This window comes from Sciurus vulgaris, assembly GCF_902686455.1.
Source record: "Sciurus vulgaris genome assembly, chromosome: 2".
Lineage (NCBI taxonomy): Eukaryota > Metazoa > Chordata > Mammalia > Rodentia > Sciuridae > Sciurus > Sciurus vulgaris.
The window spans coordinates 203,918,610-203,940,175 of NC_136462.1; the positions used below are offsets into that span (position 1 = coordinate 203,918,610).

A 21,566-nucleotide genomic window follows, 5' to 3' on the forward strand; every position below is an offset into this window, starting at 1 on the left:
TTATGCTATGTATATTTCACTGCAATAAAAAAAGCCAGTGTGGAGGCCCAGCCCTCAGGGAACCTCCCTACAGCCTCACTCCCAGCTCCTGAGACCTCAGTCTAGGAGGGGAGGAGTCCAGGTCCCAGTGTCTACCCACCCAGTCCCAGGAAGCCTTCCAGGCAGGCAGGCAGCCAGCCCTCCCTGCAGCACACAGACATGCCTCGCATCGGCTGCACCTTTCAAGGCTTTGGGCTCATAGTGTCTGCACCCTGAACACCTCTGTCCCCTCACATGTTCCCAGAGTGACTTCTAACCATCCTGGCAGGCCTACTCCAGTGGGCAGTGGCCAAAAGACTTCCACCACTGCTCTGATCAGTACCCTCCTTGGCCTGGACCTTGGCTGGGGCCTGGGAGGAAGGGCAGCCTGAGCCTCACCTGCCACTCAGAGGCATGCTGCAGAGGCCAAGGCTACTTCCAGGTGCTCAGCACCAGGAGCAGCCCCTGCATGCAGTGAACATGGAGCTGATGGTCTGCGGGCCTGAGATGGACAGCAACTGCCATGCAGGCTGAGGTCCAGCTCCCACACGTCGTTCAGGGCCCTGGAAACCAGGGCAGAGAGCCTGCGCGGGTCACAGGCCCTGAGGCAGCACGGCACCTGCCTGTCAGTCTGGCGCCGGGAGCCACACTTGGTGACTATGTAGGAAGCACTCATCCTGCTGGAGGCTCTAGGCAGCGAGGGAGAGCCAGGAGGCCGCAGGCACTCTGGTGACCAGCCGGTGACCCCTTCAGTCACCATACACAAGAGGAAGCAGCCAGACCCACACTGCGTGCAGGGCTGAAGAGCCCCCAAGATCCCTCCCAACTCTTCCAGCTGCAGACCCTCGAGCCAGGCTCCTCGGTCTCGGAGGATCCCTGCGCTGGATGGCCTTCGTATGCAGGTGACGCCAGTGCTATGCTGATGGGAACAGACAGGCAGGGGCTCCCAGAGCCCAGAGTCGCCCTTGCCTGAGTCTCGTCACTTAGGTTCCCTGTGGGAACACCGACTGCCTGTGAAAGGCAGAGGCTGCAGCAAGCCCCCGTGTGAGCCGGCGAACGCACCCTGCACCCACAGCACAAGGCCCCGGGCACTGGGGTGGAACCTGCCAGTGGCAGAGGAAAGGCTTACTTGCGTCTCTGCTGCCGAAGGGCCACGCCGGGGTGGGGAGGAAGGCGGGCGTGGGGGAGCCAGCGCGGCTGCCCTCCTCCACCTGCTGCGTGATGTGCCGCACAGTCTCCTTGTTCTTCCGGTTCTTCCTCCGGCCGGTGGGCTGCCAGCCATCGCCAGCACCCTGCTCAGAGAGGGAACTCGGCACCGTGCTATCCTTGGCAGCAGGCAGCTCGCTCCCTCCGTAGCGAGAAGGGGACACCTGCTCCTCCTTGATGCGCAGAGGCCCGTAGCCCACATCTCCTGGCCACGGGGACTGCGAGGACACCTCGTCGGGGCCGTCGGCCTTCGGCTCCTGGTCCTCCTTCCCATAGCTGCTGCCCCCCTCGTGACAACTGGCAATGGCCGAGTCTCCGGAGGAGTTGGCGGGGCTGGTGCGCCGAGCCAGCCACGGGGAGATGCTCCTGCCAGCCATCACAGCCGAGATCAGCGCCTCTGTGCTGCTACCCGCAGGAGCACCAACCTCAAACTCTGAGAATTCATCCGCCGCATCTGACTTGATGCTGATGTCCAGCGCGGCCTTGATAAAGTCATGGCAGGCCTGCACGATGTCCGTCATCTGCAGGAAGCTGGCAGCAGACATCACCTCAATGACGTTCCTGCTGGTGAGGGCCAGGTGGGCGGAGTACATGAAGTCGATGATGGCCTTGAAGCCCTGGGCCGTGACAATGTCCAGGTGGGTGACGGTGGCCTGGTCGGACGTCTTTTGCACCTGGCAGTACAGCGTCTTGAAGTAGCGGCTGCTGCCCAGCAGGACGTTCTTGTGGGCCTTGAAGACCTTTCCCTCCACCACCACGCACACGTCACACAGAACCCCGTGCTGCCTCTGCTCGTTGAGCTCACGAAGCAGCTGCCGGTAGTGGGACGTGATTTCCATATCTTCCTTCCGGTCGTTCATCGGGAAGTCTGGGTGCTGCCTCTTCTACAGACTCTGTGGGCGAGAAGGAAAGGGTTACCACACGCACAAGGCAGACAGGGCTGTGACAGGTGGCCCAGGCGGAGGCAGGGCACACAGCAGCCTTGAAGGACTCCTGTAGAGGGGGACAGTACTGCCACCAGAGTCCATTCACACACCTGAGCTCAGGTCTGCAGGAAGCACCTGCCCTTGCCGGGAAGGGCAACAGGCAGCAGGTGGACACAGACTCCACCCAGCAGGACATCTGAAGCAAGTTTCCAAGTTCACGATGGGCACAGGAGCTGAACAGGACCCCGCACAGAGGAACCAGCACACCCACAGGTAATAAAACCACCCATCAGGAAGTAGATGGACCGACTTTCTTACTAAACTGAATCTAGGCTAAACAACCCCAGCTGCACCTGAGCATGGTGGCACACCTGTAATCCCAGCAACTCAAGAAGCCAAAGCCTGTGGCTCTATGCACTCAGACTAACTGACACAGAGAGATGGATCGCAGCTCACATCACACTGAAAACACCTGAACTCAGGGCATCCTCGAAATGCCTGGAACCCTGAGTGAGTCACACCATGGGCACCTGGAATGTCAGCCCCTGGCTGCAAACCAGGAAGCCACCACTGCATGATTTGATTTCCTGCATTAATAACTCTCTCTCTCTATTGTCCAGTACTGAGGATTGAACTCAGGGTGCTCTACCTGAGCCACACACCCAGCCCTTTTTATTTTTATTTTGAGAATCTTCCTGCATTAGATCCCAGAATGACAGGCATGGACACTGCTCCTGGCATCAGCAAGCACATCTGAAGACATGGGAGGATGGTGTGGCCTGAAGACTGCTGAGCGGGGACTTTCTGCTGAGTTGTGCGCAGAGTATTGATGCGGAACAGGATGGGGGCGCTCTTTCCCTTGGTGCTAAGCAGCGCTTCTGGGAAGGCGATTTGTTCTAACATCACACCTGTGGGTCCACTCTCAGAGCCAGCACCCAGGGCTATGGCCTCAGGCGCCCCCTGCTGGCCAGGCTGCAAGGCCAATTCCTCCCTGGGTCTTGTCATCAGGTACATTCAGGAAAAAGTCCTTTTTTTTTTTATACTTTTAGTTGTAGATGGACACAATGCCTTTTTCTATTCACTTATTTATGTGCAATGCTGAGGATCGAACCCAGTGCCTCACTAGGCAAGCGCTCTACCACTGGGCCACAACCCCAGCCCCCCATTCTTCTTTTTCTTAGAGTAATTTTTGTTTGTTTGCTTTGTTTTGGATTTGTTGTTTTGGGTTCTGGGGATTGAACCAGGGGTACTTTATCTTTAAGTCACATCCCCAGCTCTTTTTATTTTACTTTGAGTCTCTCTAAGTTGCTGAGGCTGGCTTTGAACTTTCAATCCTGCCTGTCTCTTGAGTCACTGGGATTACAGGGGTTACCACACCCACACCCAATCCTTTGCTGACATTTTTTTTTTTTTTTTGGGTGCTGGGGATCGAACCCAGGGCCTTCTGCTTGCTAGGCAAGCACTCTACCGACTGAGCTATCTCCCCAGCCCCCCTTTGCTGACATTTTTAACGGGCAAACTTTTTGAACAGACATGGGATAAGGAAGATACATCTTCCAGGTTAAGGGGTGCATACCTGTCATCCCAGCAACTTGAGAGTCTGAAGCAGGAGGAACACAAGTCTGAGGCCAGCCTGGGCAGCTTGGCCAAACTCTATCAGACTTTCTGTCAGTTAACTTGGTTCGGCAGCCCCAGGATGCTCACCCCCTCTTGCTACCAGGGTGCATGCACAGACATCAGCAGGCTGTTTGCAGGAGAAAAAGCCGGGGCTGCTCTGCTCTTGTTCACCCAGAAGAAAACCCACCTCACCCAGCAGGCCCCACGGCACAGCCAGGCAGCCTCCACAGGGCTCTGTCCTCATGGTACACTCAGGTGTTCAGACAGCTTGTGTTTTTCTGGAAAGCTTGAGACGAAGATGTGCACACTGCTACATTTCCAAATCAAGTGCAGTTCACAGGCACCACGGGGCTACTGCTCATGGCAGAATTCAGCGTTTCTGGGGTAGGGATGTGGCTGAGAGGTAGAGGGCTGGCCTGGCACTTGCAAGAACCTGGGTTCAAATGGTTTTAAGTGAGCTCCTGAGTAGAAAGTACTCCAGCACCATTAACAGACACTACCCTGAGTGGGTAAGACAGCGGGGCAGCCAATCCCATCTCAGCCCTGCCTTCGCTCCACACAGCACCCACAACCCTAGGGGGGACAGGGGCCTGACCTGACATGACCTGCCTGCAGACAGACTCCAGCAGAGGCCAGAGAGCGGCAGGCAGGGGCTCAGGCAGCATGACGGTGGGTGGAAGACAGGGAGAGGCAGGGGGCCACAGCTGTACCACAGGAGGCAGGTGGTCTCGCAGGTCCTTGCAGAGACTCCACCCTGGTATCTGAGGCCTTGGATGGCCCCGCTGCCCTGAAAGCAGCCCCAGACTCGCCATCAACCAAGAACATGAGGCAGAAGTGACCCCTGGGCATTCCTGGGCCTTGTGTGGACTGGACTCCATGATGGAGAAAGGTAGGTACACAGGCAGCCCGCCTAGGGCCATTGCTGAGGGTCAACCTGGCCTGATCCAAAGCAGCCTGATCCAAACAGCTCCGAGTGGTCAGCAAAGCAGCAGTTCAGAGCCTGAGAGCAGGACTGCCCCACCCTGAGCCTGGGTGCTCAGGAAACAGGTGCAGGAGAGCAACAGGAGCAGAGGACAGGCTGGCCAGCACTCTAGTGACCAGGGACATCCAAGATGGGGAGCCGCAGGACAGGAGTGAGGCTCGGGCAGCAGCCCATGCCATAAGCCATATGCTGGCCATCAAGGGCGCTGCTGGGCCTCAACGGCTGGGGACCTGCCCACATAGGCAGCCACTGCCTGGGGCCTCACATCCTGACTCAGGTTCTGCCTCATGGACAAGTGGCCCAGGTCCAGGCCCTCAGATGAAGAAAACAGCCCAGGGCATTGGCCCAGAACAGCCTCTCCAGAGGCAGCTATCGACCAGGCCCAGGCCTGTGCCTGTGTGTCCACTGGGGGCAGAGCTCAGGAATTTCCAGTTTTGCTGCTTCCTGGCTGAGAAGCTGGCATGGGGAAAGAGGAAGAGGACAGCTCTTAGTGCCTGGCTCGAGGTGCTCCTGAACCTGGAACCTAGCTCCTAAGGCTGACTTTCACCCTCAGGTCAGAGTTTGAAGGGCAGCTCAGCCCTATAAGCAGTAGCACAGGTGCAGGGGCAGGAGGCCCCTCCCACTGCCAGACACTGGTCCTGCCTCCTCCAGGAAGCCCTCCTGGGTACCCCAGCCACTCTCCTTAAACTGGCAGCACACCTGCTGCCTGGTGCTGCCTGAAGCTGCCCTGTGCCACTACTGAAGCTGGGGCCTCTCAGCCCAGGGACCATACCTCAATGCCACCTAGGCTCCATGCACACAATTGGGTCAAAAAAACACATTTAACCTGCAATACCAAAATCGTACATTCTAAACCCAAGAATATCTCAAAACATCCTATTTAAAGTACTGGTAGAAATAAAACAATACAGCAAGGTCCCTGGTCCTAGGTCAAGGGTTAGAGGTGGACCATGTGGGGCAATGAGAGGCCATGGCACCGGGAAGCCCAGAGAGTGCCCTGGACCCCTAGGTGGAGCTGGACCCTCGGGCACACTGGGCTGCAGCAGGTGGAGGCTGCTGGTCTGCACTGTGGCCGGGAGGAAGGCACCAGTGAGAACGCCAGGCCCCGCTGGGATCTAGGACCTCGTGACTCAGCTAGGGCAGGTGGGCAGGGGTCCAACCCAGTGGCTGGTGCCTGTGCGCAGAGGGGGAATCTTGCACAGAGGTGCACAGGAAGACCACGTGAAGACGCGGGAGCAGAGGAGCCCACGCGGGAAAGGGGCGGGCTTAGAGGACTGCCACAGCCGAGGGGCCTGGCTGTGTCGTCTTTGCTGCTTTGCTTTGCTTCACTATGTGGAATGTTATATGAATGACCTAACGTGTGATACGCAGCTCAAATAATGTGGCTGTGTGAAAACCCAGTGATGTGACCCTAAAAAGAGGTGTGTGACCAATGAGAGACCCCAAAAAGGTGTCGAAGGCAGGTTAGAGTAACCACACCTAACACACCCAGCACCAGCCACCTTATTGAGCCATGACAGACACAAGAAGAACTATAAGACTGACCAGAGAGCAGGAGATGGGACAGCAGAGAGCTGAGACGGGGCCCGACCGAACGTCAGAGAGCTGAGGACACTGGAGAGCCAGACCCTGGGCGAGCTGAGACCAGAGCCAGAAGAGAAGCCGGCGAAGACAGCAGCCCGCCTGCTTCCCCAGTGCAGTGAATCCTCCAGAAGCCCTCTGGGGCGGATCGATCCCCAGCAAAGCCGGCCTTAAGACACGTCATGGTGAGCACTGGATGCCGGCGTAGACGAGTTAGGTTAAGCAAGTGTGTGACTGTGTGCTGTGAATAAACCAGCACTAAGAAACTAGTGAACTCTCAGGTCTCAGACTCCAACCGCTTGTGACAGGCCTGGCTTGCAGCCCTCAGGACAGTGGACCCGAGACACCTCAACCTCAGGTACAAACCCATCAAGAAGAAAACTCCTGCTGGAAGTGCCTGTAAGGCCCTGTCTCAAAATAAACAATGAAAAGGGCTGGGGGTGCAGCTCAGTGGTAAGCACCCGTGAACCCCATCTCCAGTATCAAATACACACGCATAAGGAACACAGAACGGAAGGAAGAACGAAAGAAAAGGACAGACACACACCCAGCTCCACAGCTCAGGAGGAAGGCGGAGGACCCACCAATGGCACCCTTCAGGGTTGTGGGCAGTGGGGACATCAGGGCTGCCTGGGCGGAGCACCTGAACCAGGCATCATACTCGTGAGCCTGGGCTGGGGCGCGGCTCGGGGGAAGAGCCCCTAGCCCTTCGGCACGCACACACCGCAGCCCTGGGGCTGCACAGCCTGTCAGCTGCCTTCCTTCAGGACTGGGGCTGTAGGCTCAGTGCATGTGTGTGGCCCACAGTCACAATCAAAGGACAGGTGCAGACCGCTCAGGCCTGAGCCTCACAGGTCTCCAGCAGAGGACACCTCCCTTAGCAACTTTACCCGCAGCTCAGGCTCAAGGCCCAGATGGGCGAGGGGGATGCCACCAGGGACACCTGGCAGCACACACCTGAGGGCACCTGGGGACACAAGAGGACACCGGAGAACAACTGAGGGCATCTGGGAGCACCGGGGGCTGAAGGGCGCATTGTGTAGCCTCAGCCAAGGGGTGCCGAGCATGCCCGCTGTGAATCCTGTGCCTGGCAGGCTGACTTCATGCGTGGGGAGTGGGTGCCTGGGATTGACCCTGGGGCGCTCTGCTACTAAGCTACATTCCATCCCTTTTATTTTATTTTGAACTTTGTTAAGTTGCCCAGGCTGGCCTGGAACTTTCAATCCTCTAGCTTCAGCCTCCTCAAGGCGCTGGGATGACATGTGTGCCACTGTGTCCAGCTCCGGTTTCTCTTAATGTCACAACTTTAAAGGCCTCTGAGCAGGGCCTAAAGAGATCAAGTGCAATGTCCTAGACTCTGAGAAGAGTCCCACAATGTCTGAATTATGAAGCTAGCAAAGAGCAACATCAAGTCCCAAGTACCCAGAGCTGGTGGTCCACCCAGACCTGCGCCCTGTCCTGCCACACAGCCTGTGGCGGGAACAAGGCTCCCAGCACGTCCCGCCTCTGGCCCACCCGCTCTTCTCCTGGGCTCCACCCCCAGGAAACAACCCAGAGGATTGATTCGTTCCAGGCATTGCTATGTGTAACAGTGAAGATAAGAAAGTCCAAGTCCCAACAAGCAGAAAGCAGAAAACCCAAGCAGAGGAGCACTGAGCACGTCACATGGATGCTCAGAAGCTGACAGGCAAGAGAAGAGGAAGGCCTGCCAACAGACTCGGGAGGCCTACTCCCAGCCCAGCCCTTCCCACGGGAACAGGCCTCATTCACGAAGCACAAAGGTCGACGGCAGTCCTTCAGGTGGGACAGCCCACTAGGAAGCCAGATTCGGCTCATAGGAGAGAAACTGCACCTACCTGCACTCCGGCCAGGAGCTGAGGCTGGGAACCCAGTGGGGGTCAGTCTGCTCGCCCACACAGGCTCCTACAGCTGCCTAACCTGAATGCCACAGCCTCCTCCCAGGTGCCAGAACACCAGTCAAGGAGGGCCACCCAGGAGCCTCAGCCTTGCCTGGAGCTGGGGACAGTGAGGCGGGGTGGGAGCTCACCTAGAGCTGGAACTGCCATGATGGGGGGCTCACCTATAGCTGGGAACTGCCATGATGGGGGGCTCACCTACAGCTGGGAACTGCCATGGGGGGCTCACCTACAGCTGGGAACTGCCATGTGGGGCTCACCTACAGCTGGGAACTGCCATGATGGGGGTGGCTCACCTACAGCTGGGAACTGCCATGGGGGGCTCACCTACAGCTGGGAACTGGCATGATGGGGGTGGCTCACCTACAGCTGGGAACTGCCATGCGGGGCTCACCTACAGCTGGGAACTGCCATGATGGGGGTGGCTCACCTACAGCTGGGAACTGCCATGGGGGGCTCACCTACAGCTGGGAACTGGCATGATGGGGGTGGCTCACCTACAGCTGGGAACTGCCACGATGCGGGGCTCACCTACAGCTGGAAGTGTCATGGGGGGGTTCACCTACAGCTGGGAACTGCCATGGGGGGCTCACCTACAGCTGGAACTGGCATGGGGGGTTCACCTCAGCTGGGAACTGCCATGATGGGGGCTCACCTACAGCTGGGAACTGCCATGGTGGGGGGGACTCACCTACAGCTGGGAACTGGCATGAGGGGCTCACCTACAGCTGGAACTGGCATGGGGGGCTCACCTACAGCTGGAACTGGCATGGGGGGTTCACCTACAGCTGGGAACTGCCATGATGGGGGGCTCACCTACAGCTGGGAACGGCCATGGTTGGGGGGGCTCACCTACAGCTGGGAACGGCCATGGTTGGGGGGGCTCACCTACAGCTGGGAACTGGCATGAGGGGCTCACCTACAGCTGGGAACTGCCATGGGGGGCTCACCTACAGCTGGGAACTGCCATGGGGGGCTCACCTACAGCTGGAACTGGCATGGGGGGCTCACCTACAGCTGGAACTGGCATGGGGGGTTCACCTACAGCTGGGAACTGCTGTGGGGGGGTTGACTATAGCTGGGAACTGCCATGGTGGGGGGGCTCGCCTACAGTTGGGAACTGACAAGGGAGGCTCACCTATAGCTGGAACTGCCATGTGGGGCTCACCTACAGCTGGGAACTGCCGTGGGACATCTCCCCCAAGGAGAAGGAAGAGACCAGCTTGCTTCTCCACCCCTCACAGAGAAGCTGCCAAAGCCCAGGACTCTGACTTCTGAAAGCAGAAGGAAATTCCTCAGCTGGGCTGTGGGCAGCTCTGGCAGGGTACAATCGTCACTTCATGCCTGGTGAAGCATTTCTGGGAGCCCCCCCTTCTCTGTTCCAAGACCACAGATAGAGAGTGGGAGACCTCAGGCTGGTGCAGCCAGGAGGATGCATAGGCAGGAGCCCATGAGGGTCCTGCAGGCTGCCTCACAGCAGGGACGTCTCCAAGTCTGCAACCTAACCTGCCTGGGCTGGCAGGGATCTCCAGTTACCAGGGTGGCACTCTGGGTTGAGCATAGCCACCTGAACTGTGAGGTTTGACCGGGCGTGGTGGTGGACAACTGTGATCCCAGTGACTCCAGAGGCTGAGGCAGGAGGATCCCAAGTTCAAAGCCAGTCTCAGCAACTTAGTGAGGCCCGACCCAACTTAGCAAGACCATGTCTCAAAAAATAAAAACAGGCCAGGGATGTGATTCAGTAGTTAAGCAGCCCTGGTACCAAAAAAATGAAGGGTCTCTAGGCTCACCTGCTGTCCAGGGCCAGGGGAGAGAAACAGACAAGATTCCAGGTCCAACCCACGGGGAGAGGGAAGGGGTACAAGGGCAATTAGCCATATAAATGAGATGCCTGGAGGAGGAACAGGGAGGCGGGCCTGGAGGTGACAGACACTCCAAGTCAGCCCAGACACCTGGTTCCATCTCCTCTCACCCCCACTGGAGTGCGTGAGGTCCCGACCCTCCCTCATCCAGCCCTCTGCAGCCCTCTGCAGAGCAGGCCCAAAACACCTGAGTCTCCAAGCAGGCTGCCTGCCACATTAATGTGGTGATCACTCCCCAGCTCTGCTAGAAAGAAAGCGCTGTCAGGGACGTGGTGCCCCTCAGAGGGGACTGCTGGTGGTGCCCAGAGAAGGCCTGACAGACACTGGGTCTCAGCGACGTCTGGGGTGAAGTGTCAGGGGAACAGCTCAGACGGTGAAGCGAGTCTGTGGGAGCCCGAACCCCACACTGTCCACATGAGCTCACTTGGAACCCAGGTCTCTACAGATGTGACCAGGTTCAGATGAGCTCTACCAACCCACCTGACTGGAACCCTTAGGAAAGGGAAGCTTGGACACCCACTGGGGAGAAGATCACACAAGGACAGGGATAGCCTGGGCGATATGGCCACATCAGGCACCTGAGGACCCCACGGAGGCTTGAAGCTGGAGGAGGTAGGGAGGGACCTCCCCAGAACCTCGGAAGGGAGGAAGCTCACTGATAACAGGTAAACCTCTGCCATCTTCAGCCTCCAACCCGGGGCACTGTTCTGGCAGCCACGGGGGACACATGAACAGCAGCCTGCAGTGCCCCAATTAGCCCACTACACAGCAGGAAAGGCCACATGAGATGGGACGTTAGTGGTTTGCACCCTGGGTCCACAGCCCCACCACCACATTCTGATTCAGTAATTCTTGGGGACTGAACCCAGGGGCTCTCCCACTGAGTCACATCCATAACCATTGTTTATTTTTGAGACAGGGCCTCACTAAGTTGCTGAGGCTGACCTGGAACTTGAGATCCTTCTGCCTCGGCCTCCAGGTAGCTGTAATTACAGGCAGGTGCCGCTGTGCCCTGCTTGGAGGGTGAGGGGCAAGGGCTCTGGGGTGGGAGGCACTCCACATGCCACCTCCACCTGATGAGGAGGTGTGAGCTGTGTGAAGTCACACAGGAAACCTGTGGCAGAGTCACTCCAAGTGCAGGATGCCCGGGGTCAGAGCCCTGGCTCCCTTCCAGATGGGCTGCGTCAGACACATGCAGCTTATCACCTGCACGAGGAGCATGCATGCCGCATGGCCAGCCACTCTGGGGGCACCTCTATGGGGGAAAGTAGACTGAGGCTGCCCCAGACCCAGGCACAGCTTGCACAGCACAGCAGCAGACGGCCTCTGGCCAACTTGTGATTCCCTTTGCTGCATTACAGACCCAACCAGGCATCACGCTCAGTGCCCTCACAGTGCCTTCCTTGGGACAAAGCAAAAGCCTGCTTGAATGAAGAACAAGCTGGCTGTCGGCCGCACCAGCCCACCGATGCTGGGCCTGCTGTCCTCCAGACGAGGAGCAGGCACTGTGCTGGACCATGGCCCTCACCCAAGTGAAGGCTTGTTTCTTGGCCCTGACCCTCCCTAGCCCCATCCCTAGGGCACCTGCAGGTTGCACACAGGTGCTGGTGAGCATCTGTGACTCTGCTCCACCCAAAGAACTGTCACGGGACAGAGCTTCGATCAGTCACAGGTAGCACAGATGCTGGGACCACCCACCTACATTCCCCAGGGTCTCTGGCAATTCCCACAATGCTAAACAGATTTAAAAAAAAAAAAAAAAAAAAAAAAAAAAAAACAACAGTGATCAAGATGCCAGACCAGAAGAGGAGAAGCAAAGGATCCCAGAACATGTACTTCATCCAAAGACTGAGCATCTGTGAAAAGGGCCTCGATCAAGGCAGATGTTGGAGGTGAGCCCCTTCTTGTCTCATCCACACAAGGGAAAGAACTAGAAGTCTACACAAACCTGACGTGAAAAACCCCTCTGTTTGCTGCTTGGTGGGCCAGTCGAGGGGTTCTGGTTTTACTGCCCGCAGACAGCACACCTGCTAATAGTTTCTGAAAAATTCAAGACACCTGAGCATAGTCAATCTTCATACAAAGCAATGGAATAATACAAATGTGTCCCTGTATCACCACCGGCAATGGGGAATGAACTCTCCCCTTACCTGTTACCTATCCACCCAAGTACAACCAAAAGGCAAGAGTGACAATGTATGGCCTACAAATACATTTTTAACAATACAATGCTCAACAGCAACATTTAAATGCAAAGAGTGACATTAACCTAAAATGTTCCATTTGCTTCAGACAAGGGAATTAGCATTGTTTAGTAACTGTGGAGGAGTTTCTGGTTGGAGTTTTGCTTTGTTGTGATTTTGGCTTTGGACACTGGGGATTGGCCAGTGGTGCCTCAGCACTGAACTGCATCTCCAGTCCTTTTTACTTTATTTTGAGACAAGGTCTTGCTAGAGTGCCCAAGTTGGCTTCTCCCACTGAGTACCTGAGATGGCAGGTGTGTACCATGCCACCCAGCTGCCCCTGTAGTTCTAAATATCCTGACTTCCTTACTTTCCCTTCAGAGACAGAAAGTCATAACCGGCCATGCAGTACCTTCATGAGCTACACAGTCAGGAGCCCTGAAGTAACCTGGGATGCTTACCAGGAGCACAGCCTTCTCAGGTGTGAACAGACCCTGATGGGAACTTGCCAGAGCCTTAGAAATGCTTCCCAGAAGATGGGCATGTGGCCACACCTGTCATCCCAGCAACTTGGAGGCTAAGACATGGGGACTCAAATTCTAGGTCAGCCTGGGAAACTTAGTGAGACCCTGCCTCAAAAAAAAAAAAAAAAGGCTAGGATGTAGCACCCTGGACTTAACCTCCATCACCAAAAGACAAAAACGTTCTAAGCTTACACGAGTGTGCACACACAAAGCCAGGCCTGGGGCCTGAGGAGGTCCAAGAGAAGCAGAGGCCTGCCAGAGCTCACACTGCAAAGGTCCCCTGATCGGCCAAGACTGGTTCAGTCCCACAGCGGGACTGGCAGCGCCTGGATCAGTGATGCCTCCATGGGAAGATGCTCAGCCCATCAGTGGTTGAGCTCAGGATGGGCAGAGTGATGCCCACACAGCCAGCACAGGGAGCGTGGTGCAGCGATCCAGGCGCCAACACAAGGGTGGCCATGGGGGCCATGCTAGACACTGTGCCTGGCCACACACTTCCCGGGACAATTCTCCTTTCTGTGTCTTCCCATCCTGATTCCTTTCCTGAACTTTGTCCTCTTGAAAATGTGTGTCCGCAGTCTGCATGACTACTTTGTTTTCTTCTGCAATAAGGCATGTCAGCCAGGGAGTGTTCTCCTCTCCGAGCTAATGGGAATGACCAGATTACATCTGGAAAAGTGGTTGTTTGAGTGGAGGGAGGCTTGGGTGATACACATCCCCTTACAGACCAGCGGAGCAGGGTCTCAGGCGAGAGGCAGCTTCCTTGGATGGGTGACAACTACTCAGGTCGGGCTGAGGCATGAGGAACACCCTAGAAGTTGAGCACGCTGGTCTACACTTGATTAGGCAGGCTCCTTGGAACACAGAAAGCAGAATTCTGTAGCTGGAGGACAATGATGGAGTTGAGCACCAGTCTCACCTGCAGGGTCACCTCTTCAATCAGTTCCCTCTCCTCTAAATGATGCTGAGTAATTTCTGATTCCTACCAAAATTCCTAAGTTGGTTCTGAATTCCTAAATCAAAGCCTGCTGTTCAGGCTCTAGTGCTCAATGGGTCAATGAGAACAGCACATAGCAAACCTATCTTAAGATTTAAACAGGGGCCAGGCATCATGGTGGCATGTGTCTATGATCCCAGCAATTCAGGAGGATCGAGAATTCAAAGCCAACCTCAGTAACTTAGCGAGGCACTTAACAACTCAGCAAGACCCTGTCTCTAAATAAAATATAAAAAAGGGACGGGGATGTAGCTCAGCAGTTAAGCACTCCTGGGTTCAATCCCTGGTACAAAAAAAAAAAAAAAAGATTCAAACACGGTTAGAGCGGTCATCCCTGTCATCCACCTACTCAGGAGGCTGAGAAAGAAGGATCTCAAGTCTGATAATAGGGCTGCACCAGGATAAGACTGAAGACTGAGACTTTGTCTTCAAAGCTCATTCTAGGTATGCATCTGACAAACCTGCGAAGAGGCACAGTCCTTTCTCAGCACACAGACCTACCACCCCAGCCCAAGACGCAGCAGTGCCTTGCTGCAGACCTCTACACAGAGCCCTGCACGCTGTGCATGCTGCTGGTGAAAGAGAGGGTCCCTTACTAAGTGAGTGAGACCTCGCTTCCTCAAGTGGTTAAAAGGATAGAGATGAAGCTACAAACGGAACAAAACTCTCAAAAACAGAAGGGGATCTGCAGCCCATGTAAGCAGTGACGCTGTCCAACGTTTATGTAAATTAAGACACTTTTTAAAAAATCCATCTTTCACACACACTCATGAATCGTTTCCATCTTGCAGGTGACCGGAAGGACAGAGGCATTAGCAAATCAGAGGGCAGCAAGCAGACAGGGAGAGGAGACACTAGGCACACCTGGGGCACCTGAACACACACACTGGGCAGAAAGGGAACTGCGCAGTGAGCTCCCGACAAGGAGAGGGTCCTGCTGGGTGGAGCAGGGAAGGACTGCGAACTGGAGTGAGCACTCCGGAAGGTGGCTTGGAGACACCCTCCTCTTGCCACCCCACAGGTGACCCCAATCTACCCCCTCCAGCCTGTCCTCATGGACAGTCCACACTCCACAAACGGACCCGATGCGGTTCTTTGGAACCCTGGCTCAGGAGGCTTGGGCAGACACAAGTCCCTCCATACCCTGCAGTCTGTGTACTCTTTGTCCTCTTCCCAGTCCTCAAGGTGGCTCTCTCCCACCTCTTGGACCACATCACCACATCAGTGGTCCCTGTGTGCCCCTGATGTTTCCCACAGACCACTGGCACTCTGTCCCCAACCTGGCCTGAAGGCTGGTGCACAGCAGGACCTCAATAACACCATGAAGTGGTCATGAAAACCCTGGGTGTCTCCACACAGCTCCAAGGGCACATCTGTGGAAACACAACACAAAAAGCTCTGTCAGTGCAGTTAAAAAATATGCTAAGGTTCTCAGTTATCCCCGAAATACCTAGGTCAGTCAGTTAAATCCAAGCCATGATGTTTAAATATACTTTGAAATGTTCAGGGCTGGGGTACAACTCAGTGTTAAGAGCTTGCCTAACACCCTCAAGGCCCTGGGTTCCGTTCCCAGCACCAGGAAAAGAAATAACACAAAAAACACACAACTTAGTAATTTTAAAATCTAAGTTAGAGTTAAATGGCACTGCTGAATGTCAACATCCAACAGAAAATCCCACAAAAGTCAGACTCAGATCAAATTTGAGGAGCTGCTAGCTCTAACCCTCCAGAGAAGAACTCATCTGTTAGAAAGGGCTTTCCACTTTCCCACCTATAAACAACACAGTCAGGCACATTCTCCCACCACAGCAAACCACAGCACCACCTGAGTGTGCCAATGAAGGCAGTGTCTGGGTGAGAACAGCAGAAGGGAGGAGACCCACGGATTCCTGGTCTCAGCCCCAACACTCTGCATTCACTCAGCACCAGATCTGGCTGTGCCAAAGCCAGAGCTGCAGCCAGAGCCAGGAAACCAAGACTGGAACAAGAGGATGTATTTCAAAGATGTAAGTCTTGTGGCCTCGATCAAGACACTGCATCCTCCACTTTTCATGGGGTGGAGCAATTCAGAAACTCCGGCAACCACAGGGATCTTCTTTCTTCCCCCAGAGAAAGGCAGAGTCACAGGGGAACTAACAGTCTGCCATTACTCCAGAGAACTTAAGGTAAAACACGCACATCAGAGCAGAAGACAAAGCCCACATTTTTATGAGAACAAGAGTTGGGCAAGAAGATGTAGTCCCCAAAACAGAATTACCCAAAGCAAGTGTTGGAACACTGGTGTGAGCATAATGGAGAGCAATGGTTTCTAGAACTTTTCTCTCATAACAGCAGCCAAGAGGGCGCCTGAGCACAGAAAATGACAGCAACATGAGAATCAGCTCAACTTCCCCAGCTTGTGGTGCTTTCTGAGCACCACACACTAAGTGGGTCTCCTCAGTTCCTGGAGGCTGGTCTAAGACCTCTGATAAAGCACAGAGGACCACGGCTGAGCAGCCGCCCCAGAAACACAGACCACAGGGACAGAGTGGCCCAGTTTCCCTTAATTTGAAGAACCCCACAAGGACAGTGCTGGAAAGTTCACTGTTAACATGTAATTCGGTTTAACAGTGTTTGTAAATAAAACATCTCCAGACAATGACCAGTGTCTACACTTGGGGCATTTCGCTGTACCTGTGGAGCAGTTACTGCTGCACCTGGCTTGCCTCTGGTAACTGTGCTAGTTGTGATTGAGGGACCCGGGAAGCCACAGGCCATGGGTCAACTTGACCCTAGTATGACTGAGATGGGGACGCAATGTCAAGGGGGCCAGTACTCCAGCAGCCAATCAGTCCCAGCCGGAAAGGGGAGGTGGATTAAGGCCTGAGATACAGGACAACCTACATTCACATAAAAGCTGCTAAACCTGAACAGAAGTTATCTAAGCAAAATAAAACTCTTACATCCAGGATGCTGTCAGTGAGAGGCTTAATTAAATGCTGTCCCTAGGCGGGCCTGAGGCAAAACTGAATTTTGGCTTTCCAGACATCCCAGTGAGCTATTCCACCACTCTAGAGAGGAATCTCACAGTAACCCCTCTTCCTTGCAGTAAAGAATATGGAAACAATTACAAGCTTTTCAGGGGACAGTGTTAAATTCCTACTTACATCTGCAAAAAGCTTCTGCCTAAGTATTCCCATTATTCACCTAATCTTTTCGGTAATAACAAGACCAAAGTTTTCAAAATATCTAATACTATCACAAAGTTATACCAAATGAAAGAATCCTATGATAAAATACTAACGTTTGCTTCTATAACTCTCCTTTTGATGAACAAACTGTTTTCCATTTTTGCTGAGTGGAAATACTGCCTTACACCGGCAACAAGAGGGCCAGCAAGAGTGGATCCACCAGTCTGTCACCCAAACACGGAAAGTTAGCTCCGACGACACAGCTACGTGAAACACTGCAACCACACAACTCGGATGCACAGGGGCACTCCCTGCACAGGTGTCAGTGTCCTGGCCACTAGCGAAACACGTTTCCTAATTAGCATTTCTTTAAACAATGCTGATAACAATCTTGCCAGTATAACCCTCGCCAAGTGCTCCGCTGAGATTGTAGCGCTGAATGCTACTGAAATTCGCCAAGAATCTCAATCAAACTTTCTTTTGTTTATATTTCTTCGATGTATGAAATTATCTGTTCTTCACCCTATTTGGCTTGCCCTGGGGCTCCTCAGTCCGGCCCTATATAGTGTATAGTTCTTTAATCCTTCAAACAGTGAAATTCTTAGCGGGACGGGTGAACCCCAACTGGCCAGAGCCCTCTCTCTGGCGCAGAAAATTCCCCATTTGCCCTCGGGATTGAGTTGTCAGACACTGTCTTGCGCTACCCGGTGAAACTGACAAGTCTATTTACAAGGAAACAAAGACGCGGCTCGCAGCGGACCCCGCTCGCTCCGCGCGCCCCGTGCGCTCCGCGCGCCGCGTCTTCTCTGCGCGCCCCTCGCCGCCCGGCCACCAGGGCCCTGCGCCTGGGTTCGGCCCATGATTAAAATGGAGACTGGGCCGGCGTCCGGCTTCTGGGAAGACAATGACCCCCAAGGCCCGGCAGGGCGCGGAGACCTGCCCGCGCCCACCTCCCGCAGTTCCGACTCTTGGCAAACTCAGCGCGGGCGGGTCCGGGTGCGGCTCCGCTGCGCAGGCGGGGGACGCGCGGGGCGGCGCGGGCGGGGGGCGCGGGACGCCCCCGGGCTGCCTCCCGGGGCCGGGCGTTGACGCAGCAGAAATTACCAGCTGGAAAATTCCCCTTTCGGAGGTGACGGGGGAGGGACCGCGTCGGCGGCGGCAGGAGGTGCCGGGGGCCGAGGGGCTGGGTAGCCCGCCGCCTCGGCCGCCGCCGCCTCGGCGCTCAGCCCCGCGGGGACCCGTGCCGCCCCGCCCACGCCACTCGGGCCGGGACCCGCGGCCGGGGTCAGCGCGCCGCCCCCATCGCCGCCGGGCGCCGATCGCCCCCGGGAGGGCGCCCCCGCGGGGCGGGGCGTGGCGGGCCGTGGAGCGGGGGCGCGCCGGGCTCGGAGCAGCCCGGCTGCAGCGGCCCGGCCAGGCCGGTCCCCGCCACGGTGCGCCGGCCCCGCCGCGCGGACAATGAGCCGGCGCCGCTTACCTGTGACCCCATGGGGCGCGGGCGGGGGCCGGGACCGCCGGACCGGCGCCGGTGATCGCGCCGCCGCGGGCGAGCGCTGCGTGCGGGCGGGTCCGAGCTGCGCGCTCGCCGGGGCTGCTCGGTCCGCCCGCCTGTCCGTCTGTCCGTCCGTCAGGCCGGCGCGCGCCCCCGCGCCGCTCCAGCCCCGCGGCCCGCCGCCCGCGCGCGCCCCGCCCGCGGACCCTGACCCCGCCCCCGGCGCGCGCCCGCCAGCTGCTGATTGGTCCGCGCGGCGCCCGGCCGCAGCCGCCGCCCCGGCCCCGCCCCCGCCGCCGGCCGCCGCCCCGCCCCTCTCCCGGCGGCTCCGCGCTGCGGGCTGGCGGGGGCCGTGCGGCGGTCGGTCTGCGCGGCCCCCCCGTGGCTGCCGGACAGCGGAAGTGCCAGCTGAAGCTCGCTGGGCATTGTGGGAAGCCCCCTCCCCTGGCTGGCGGGCGCTGGGGCGGCGCGGCTGGGGTCCCCGGCCCGCGCGTCTCTTCCCCGTGGGTGTCGGGCAGCGGAGAGACCACCCGATGAGAGAGGCGGGCTGGGCGAGGGCGCCCAGCCCCCGCGGACAGCGCACCTGGCGTTGCATACGCGCCCGTTTCTGGAGCGCGCTGGTCCTCGGGTCACCGGTTGTCCCCGAACCCCGACGCTCCGTCGCGGTGCGCGCATCTGGCAAACTTCGCGACTTTCTCACCAGCACAGGCGGATAGACGGGCCTCGCATCACCGGGCGCCTAGACGCTCAAAGGCCGCCCATGGCGCTGTGCCTGGGAGAGCCTGGCTACGGCGCGCCCCCGCCATCTGGGGACTTCGGTGTACCAGTGGGTTGGCGCACCTTGGGGCGCGGGCCACGTGGCGATGCCCGCCACTGGGGCTGGGTTTTGGCCAATTAAGAGCAGTGGCGCGTAGGTCCTTTCGTCGTGCCGTCGACCCGGTGGGGCGCAGGGCTTTGGAAAGGGCGGAAGGCAAACGGCCCGGGTCTTGCTGGGATCCTCCAGCGGGCGATCGGATCTCGATTTGTGCCCCAGAGGGGTCTCTTCCCACCCCGTCCCCAGTGGCACTGTGAGGCCAGCGCCTCTTTTCTTGCCTCGCTGTCCTCGAGCCCTCCGGAGGACAGAATGGGGAGCTCGGCCCCACATTCCTGGCTGGTCTGCTCGGGGGTAAAGGCCACCTCGCTTCCTCCTCCCAGCACGGCGGCGGGAAGGGAGGTGAGCCTGTGGCCGGCCAGCCACGCAGAGGAGTCGAACACCGCCAGGACAACCAATCGCAAAGCGCCCGGCGGTCCGCGCCCTGCCTCCCTGCGGGGCCAGCGCCGCGGAATTCCTCGGGAGGTGGGAGGCGGCGGGCCATGATGGAGGCTTTCTCTGGATGTGTAAGGAGGCATTCACCCGGCGGCAGTGGGAGGGCAGGCTGGGGGGAATTCTCCTTGAGAGAGCAAGGGCGAGCCGAGGTCTGGCAGCCAGCGATGGAAGCCTGAGACACTCCTCACTGCTCCCCGGCGCCTGGAGCAGGCTGTGCAGGCGCCCTCGCTCCAGCCTCTCGCCAACCGCCTGGGCTGGCAGAGCTGGTCCAGGAAATAACATCCGAAGCCTCTTTTCAGGAGTACCCACTTGGGATGAGCCCAAGTGTCCCTGGCCCTGAAGAAGTGGGGGCTGGGCACAATCACCCTGAGAAGTGTCTGCCTCTAGGCCTCCAAGAGAGTCTGACTGGTCACCCGCTTCTTCCCTTTGAGGAGGCAGAGGGTACTGTCTGCAGATAACCACACACACCCCCACTACCCACTGACCTGGAGCTCTGTTGGAGCCCATAGGAGGAAGTGAAGCCAGGAGAGACCTCTTATGTCATCTTCCTCAGAGACAGCCTGTTTTTCCCCAGATAGTGGGGTGGCAGACACCCTCCAATGACGACAGTGTTGGTGTGCCACTTCCATGTTTCATGCAGGACTGTAGAACAGTCGAGGCTGCCTCACCAGAGCACTCTGGTGCTCAGTCCTTGCTCAAGAGGCCTGCAGGTGAGAGAACCAGCACGTCTCACCACTACAAGGCCCATTCCACCTGCCAGGCCAGGCTGCCTCTCTGCTCTTATTGGGTCCTAGGATGAGCCAGGACAGAGGGACCCCACTCCTGCTTCCCACCCCCAGCAGCACTGCCAGTGACTAGGACCAAGATTCTCATCTTTCCTGTGCCAAGTGCCAACAGCAAATCAAGGAGCCTGGACATAAAAGCGAAGGCATTCAAAGGGCAAAACCAAAAACAAGCCCCAGAAACAGAGCCCTGATCAACCTGCTCCTAAAGCCACTCTATCTCCACACCCTCGTTGTTCTGAGAGATAAACCTCTTTACCATTTAAAAACAAAAACAGAAAGCAGCAGCAGCAGCTGCAGCCTCTGAGAAAAACTGGGCAGGGGGTGGAGGACACAGACCTGGACTGCATGCCACCTAGATGCCTGCTTTGATGGGTCAATGTGCTGTGTGGCCGAGGAACCCTGCCTTCATCAGGCCCAGCACCCACAAAGCTGCTGGGGGCTGGACTGAAGGCAGGCAGATGCCAGACTGGACTGGATCACCCCTTTCTTGCTGCTGTCCCCTGGTTGCTGGTGCCTGATAGCCACGGGCTTCTCATGGACACAGGCAGCTCCACCCTGAAGACAGTTCTGGAAATAGGTGAGGATGCAAGCATATAATGGGCTTCAGAGGCAGGGGGACAGAGGTGCCACTAGGAATTGGACGTGGTCCCTGCCTTCAACAAATGGGTGGACAAGACAGGCAAACAAATGGGCACTCAAGGCCCTGCAGGTCACCCTTGTCCCTACTGTGTGGTGTGATCATTTGGGAAAGCCAACTCCAGCCACCTGTGTGAGCATGTCTGGGTCCTGCCTAGGGACACCCCAAAGCTGCAAAGAATGAGCAGCCAGAAGCCAGGCATTCTGAGGAGACAGGATTTGAAGCAGGGTACAGAAGCTGCTCTTGCCACGGGTGTGCTTGCTAATGGCAGCCCCTCAGAATGTGCCCTCTTGGCCCCAGGACCTGGACTGTATCCACAAGAGCCAGCCACAGGGGCAGAGTCACATGGCTGGCAAGCCACACA

The 21,566-nt window shown here is 57.1% G+C and overlaps 1 protein-coding gene across 4 annotated transcripts in view; it reads right to left on the reverse strand.

The window, feature by feature from the left end:
- ZBTB46 (zinc finger and BTB domain containing 46) overlaps nt 1-20,793 on the reverse strand; it is a 53,436-nt gene extending 32,643 nt beyond the window's left edge. The window contains exons 1-2 of one of the 4 annotated variants that reach the window (XM_079127598.1): nt 19,315-20,793; nt 1,148-2,117 (exon numbers count right to left, since the gene is read on the reverse strand). In XM_079127598.1, coding sequence (XP_078983724.1) covers nt 1,148-2,084 — 937 coding nt within the window. In that variant the 5' untranslated portion in view covers nt 2,085-2,117; nt 19,315-20,793. The other 3 variants (XM_079127597.1, XM_079127596.1, XM_079127599.1) reach the window with 3 other exon arrangements.
- Nucleotides 20,794-21,566: the final 773 nt, after the last annotated feature.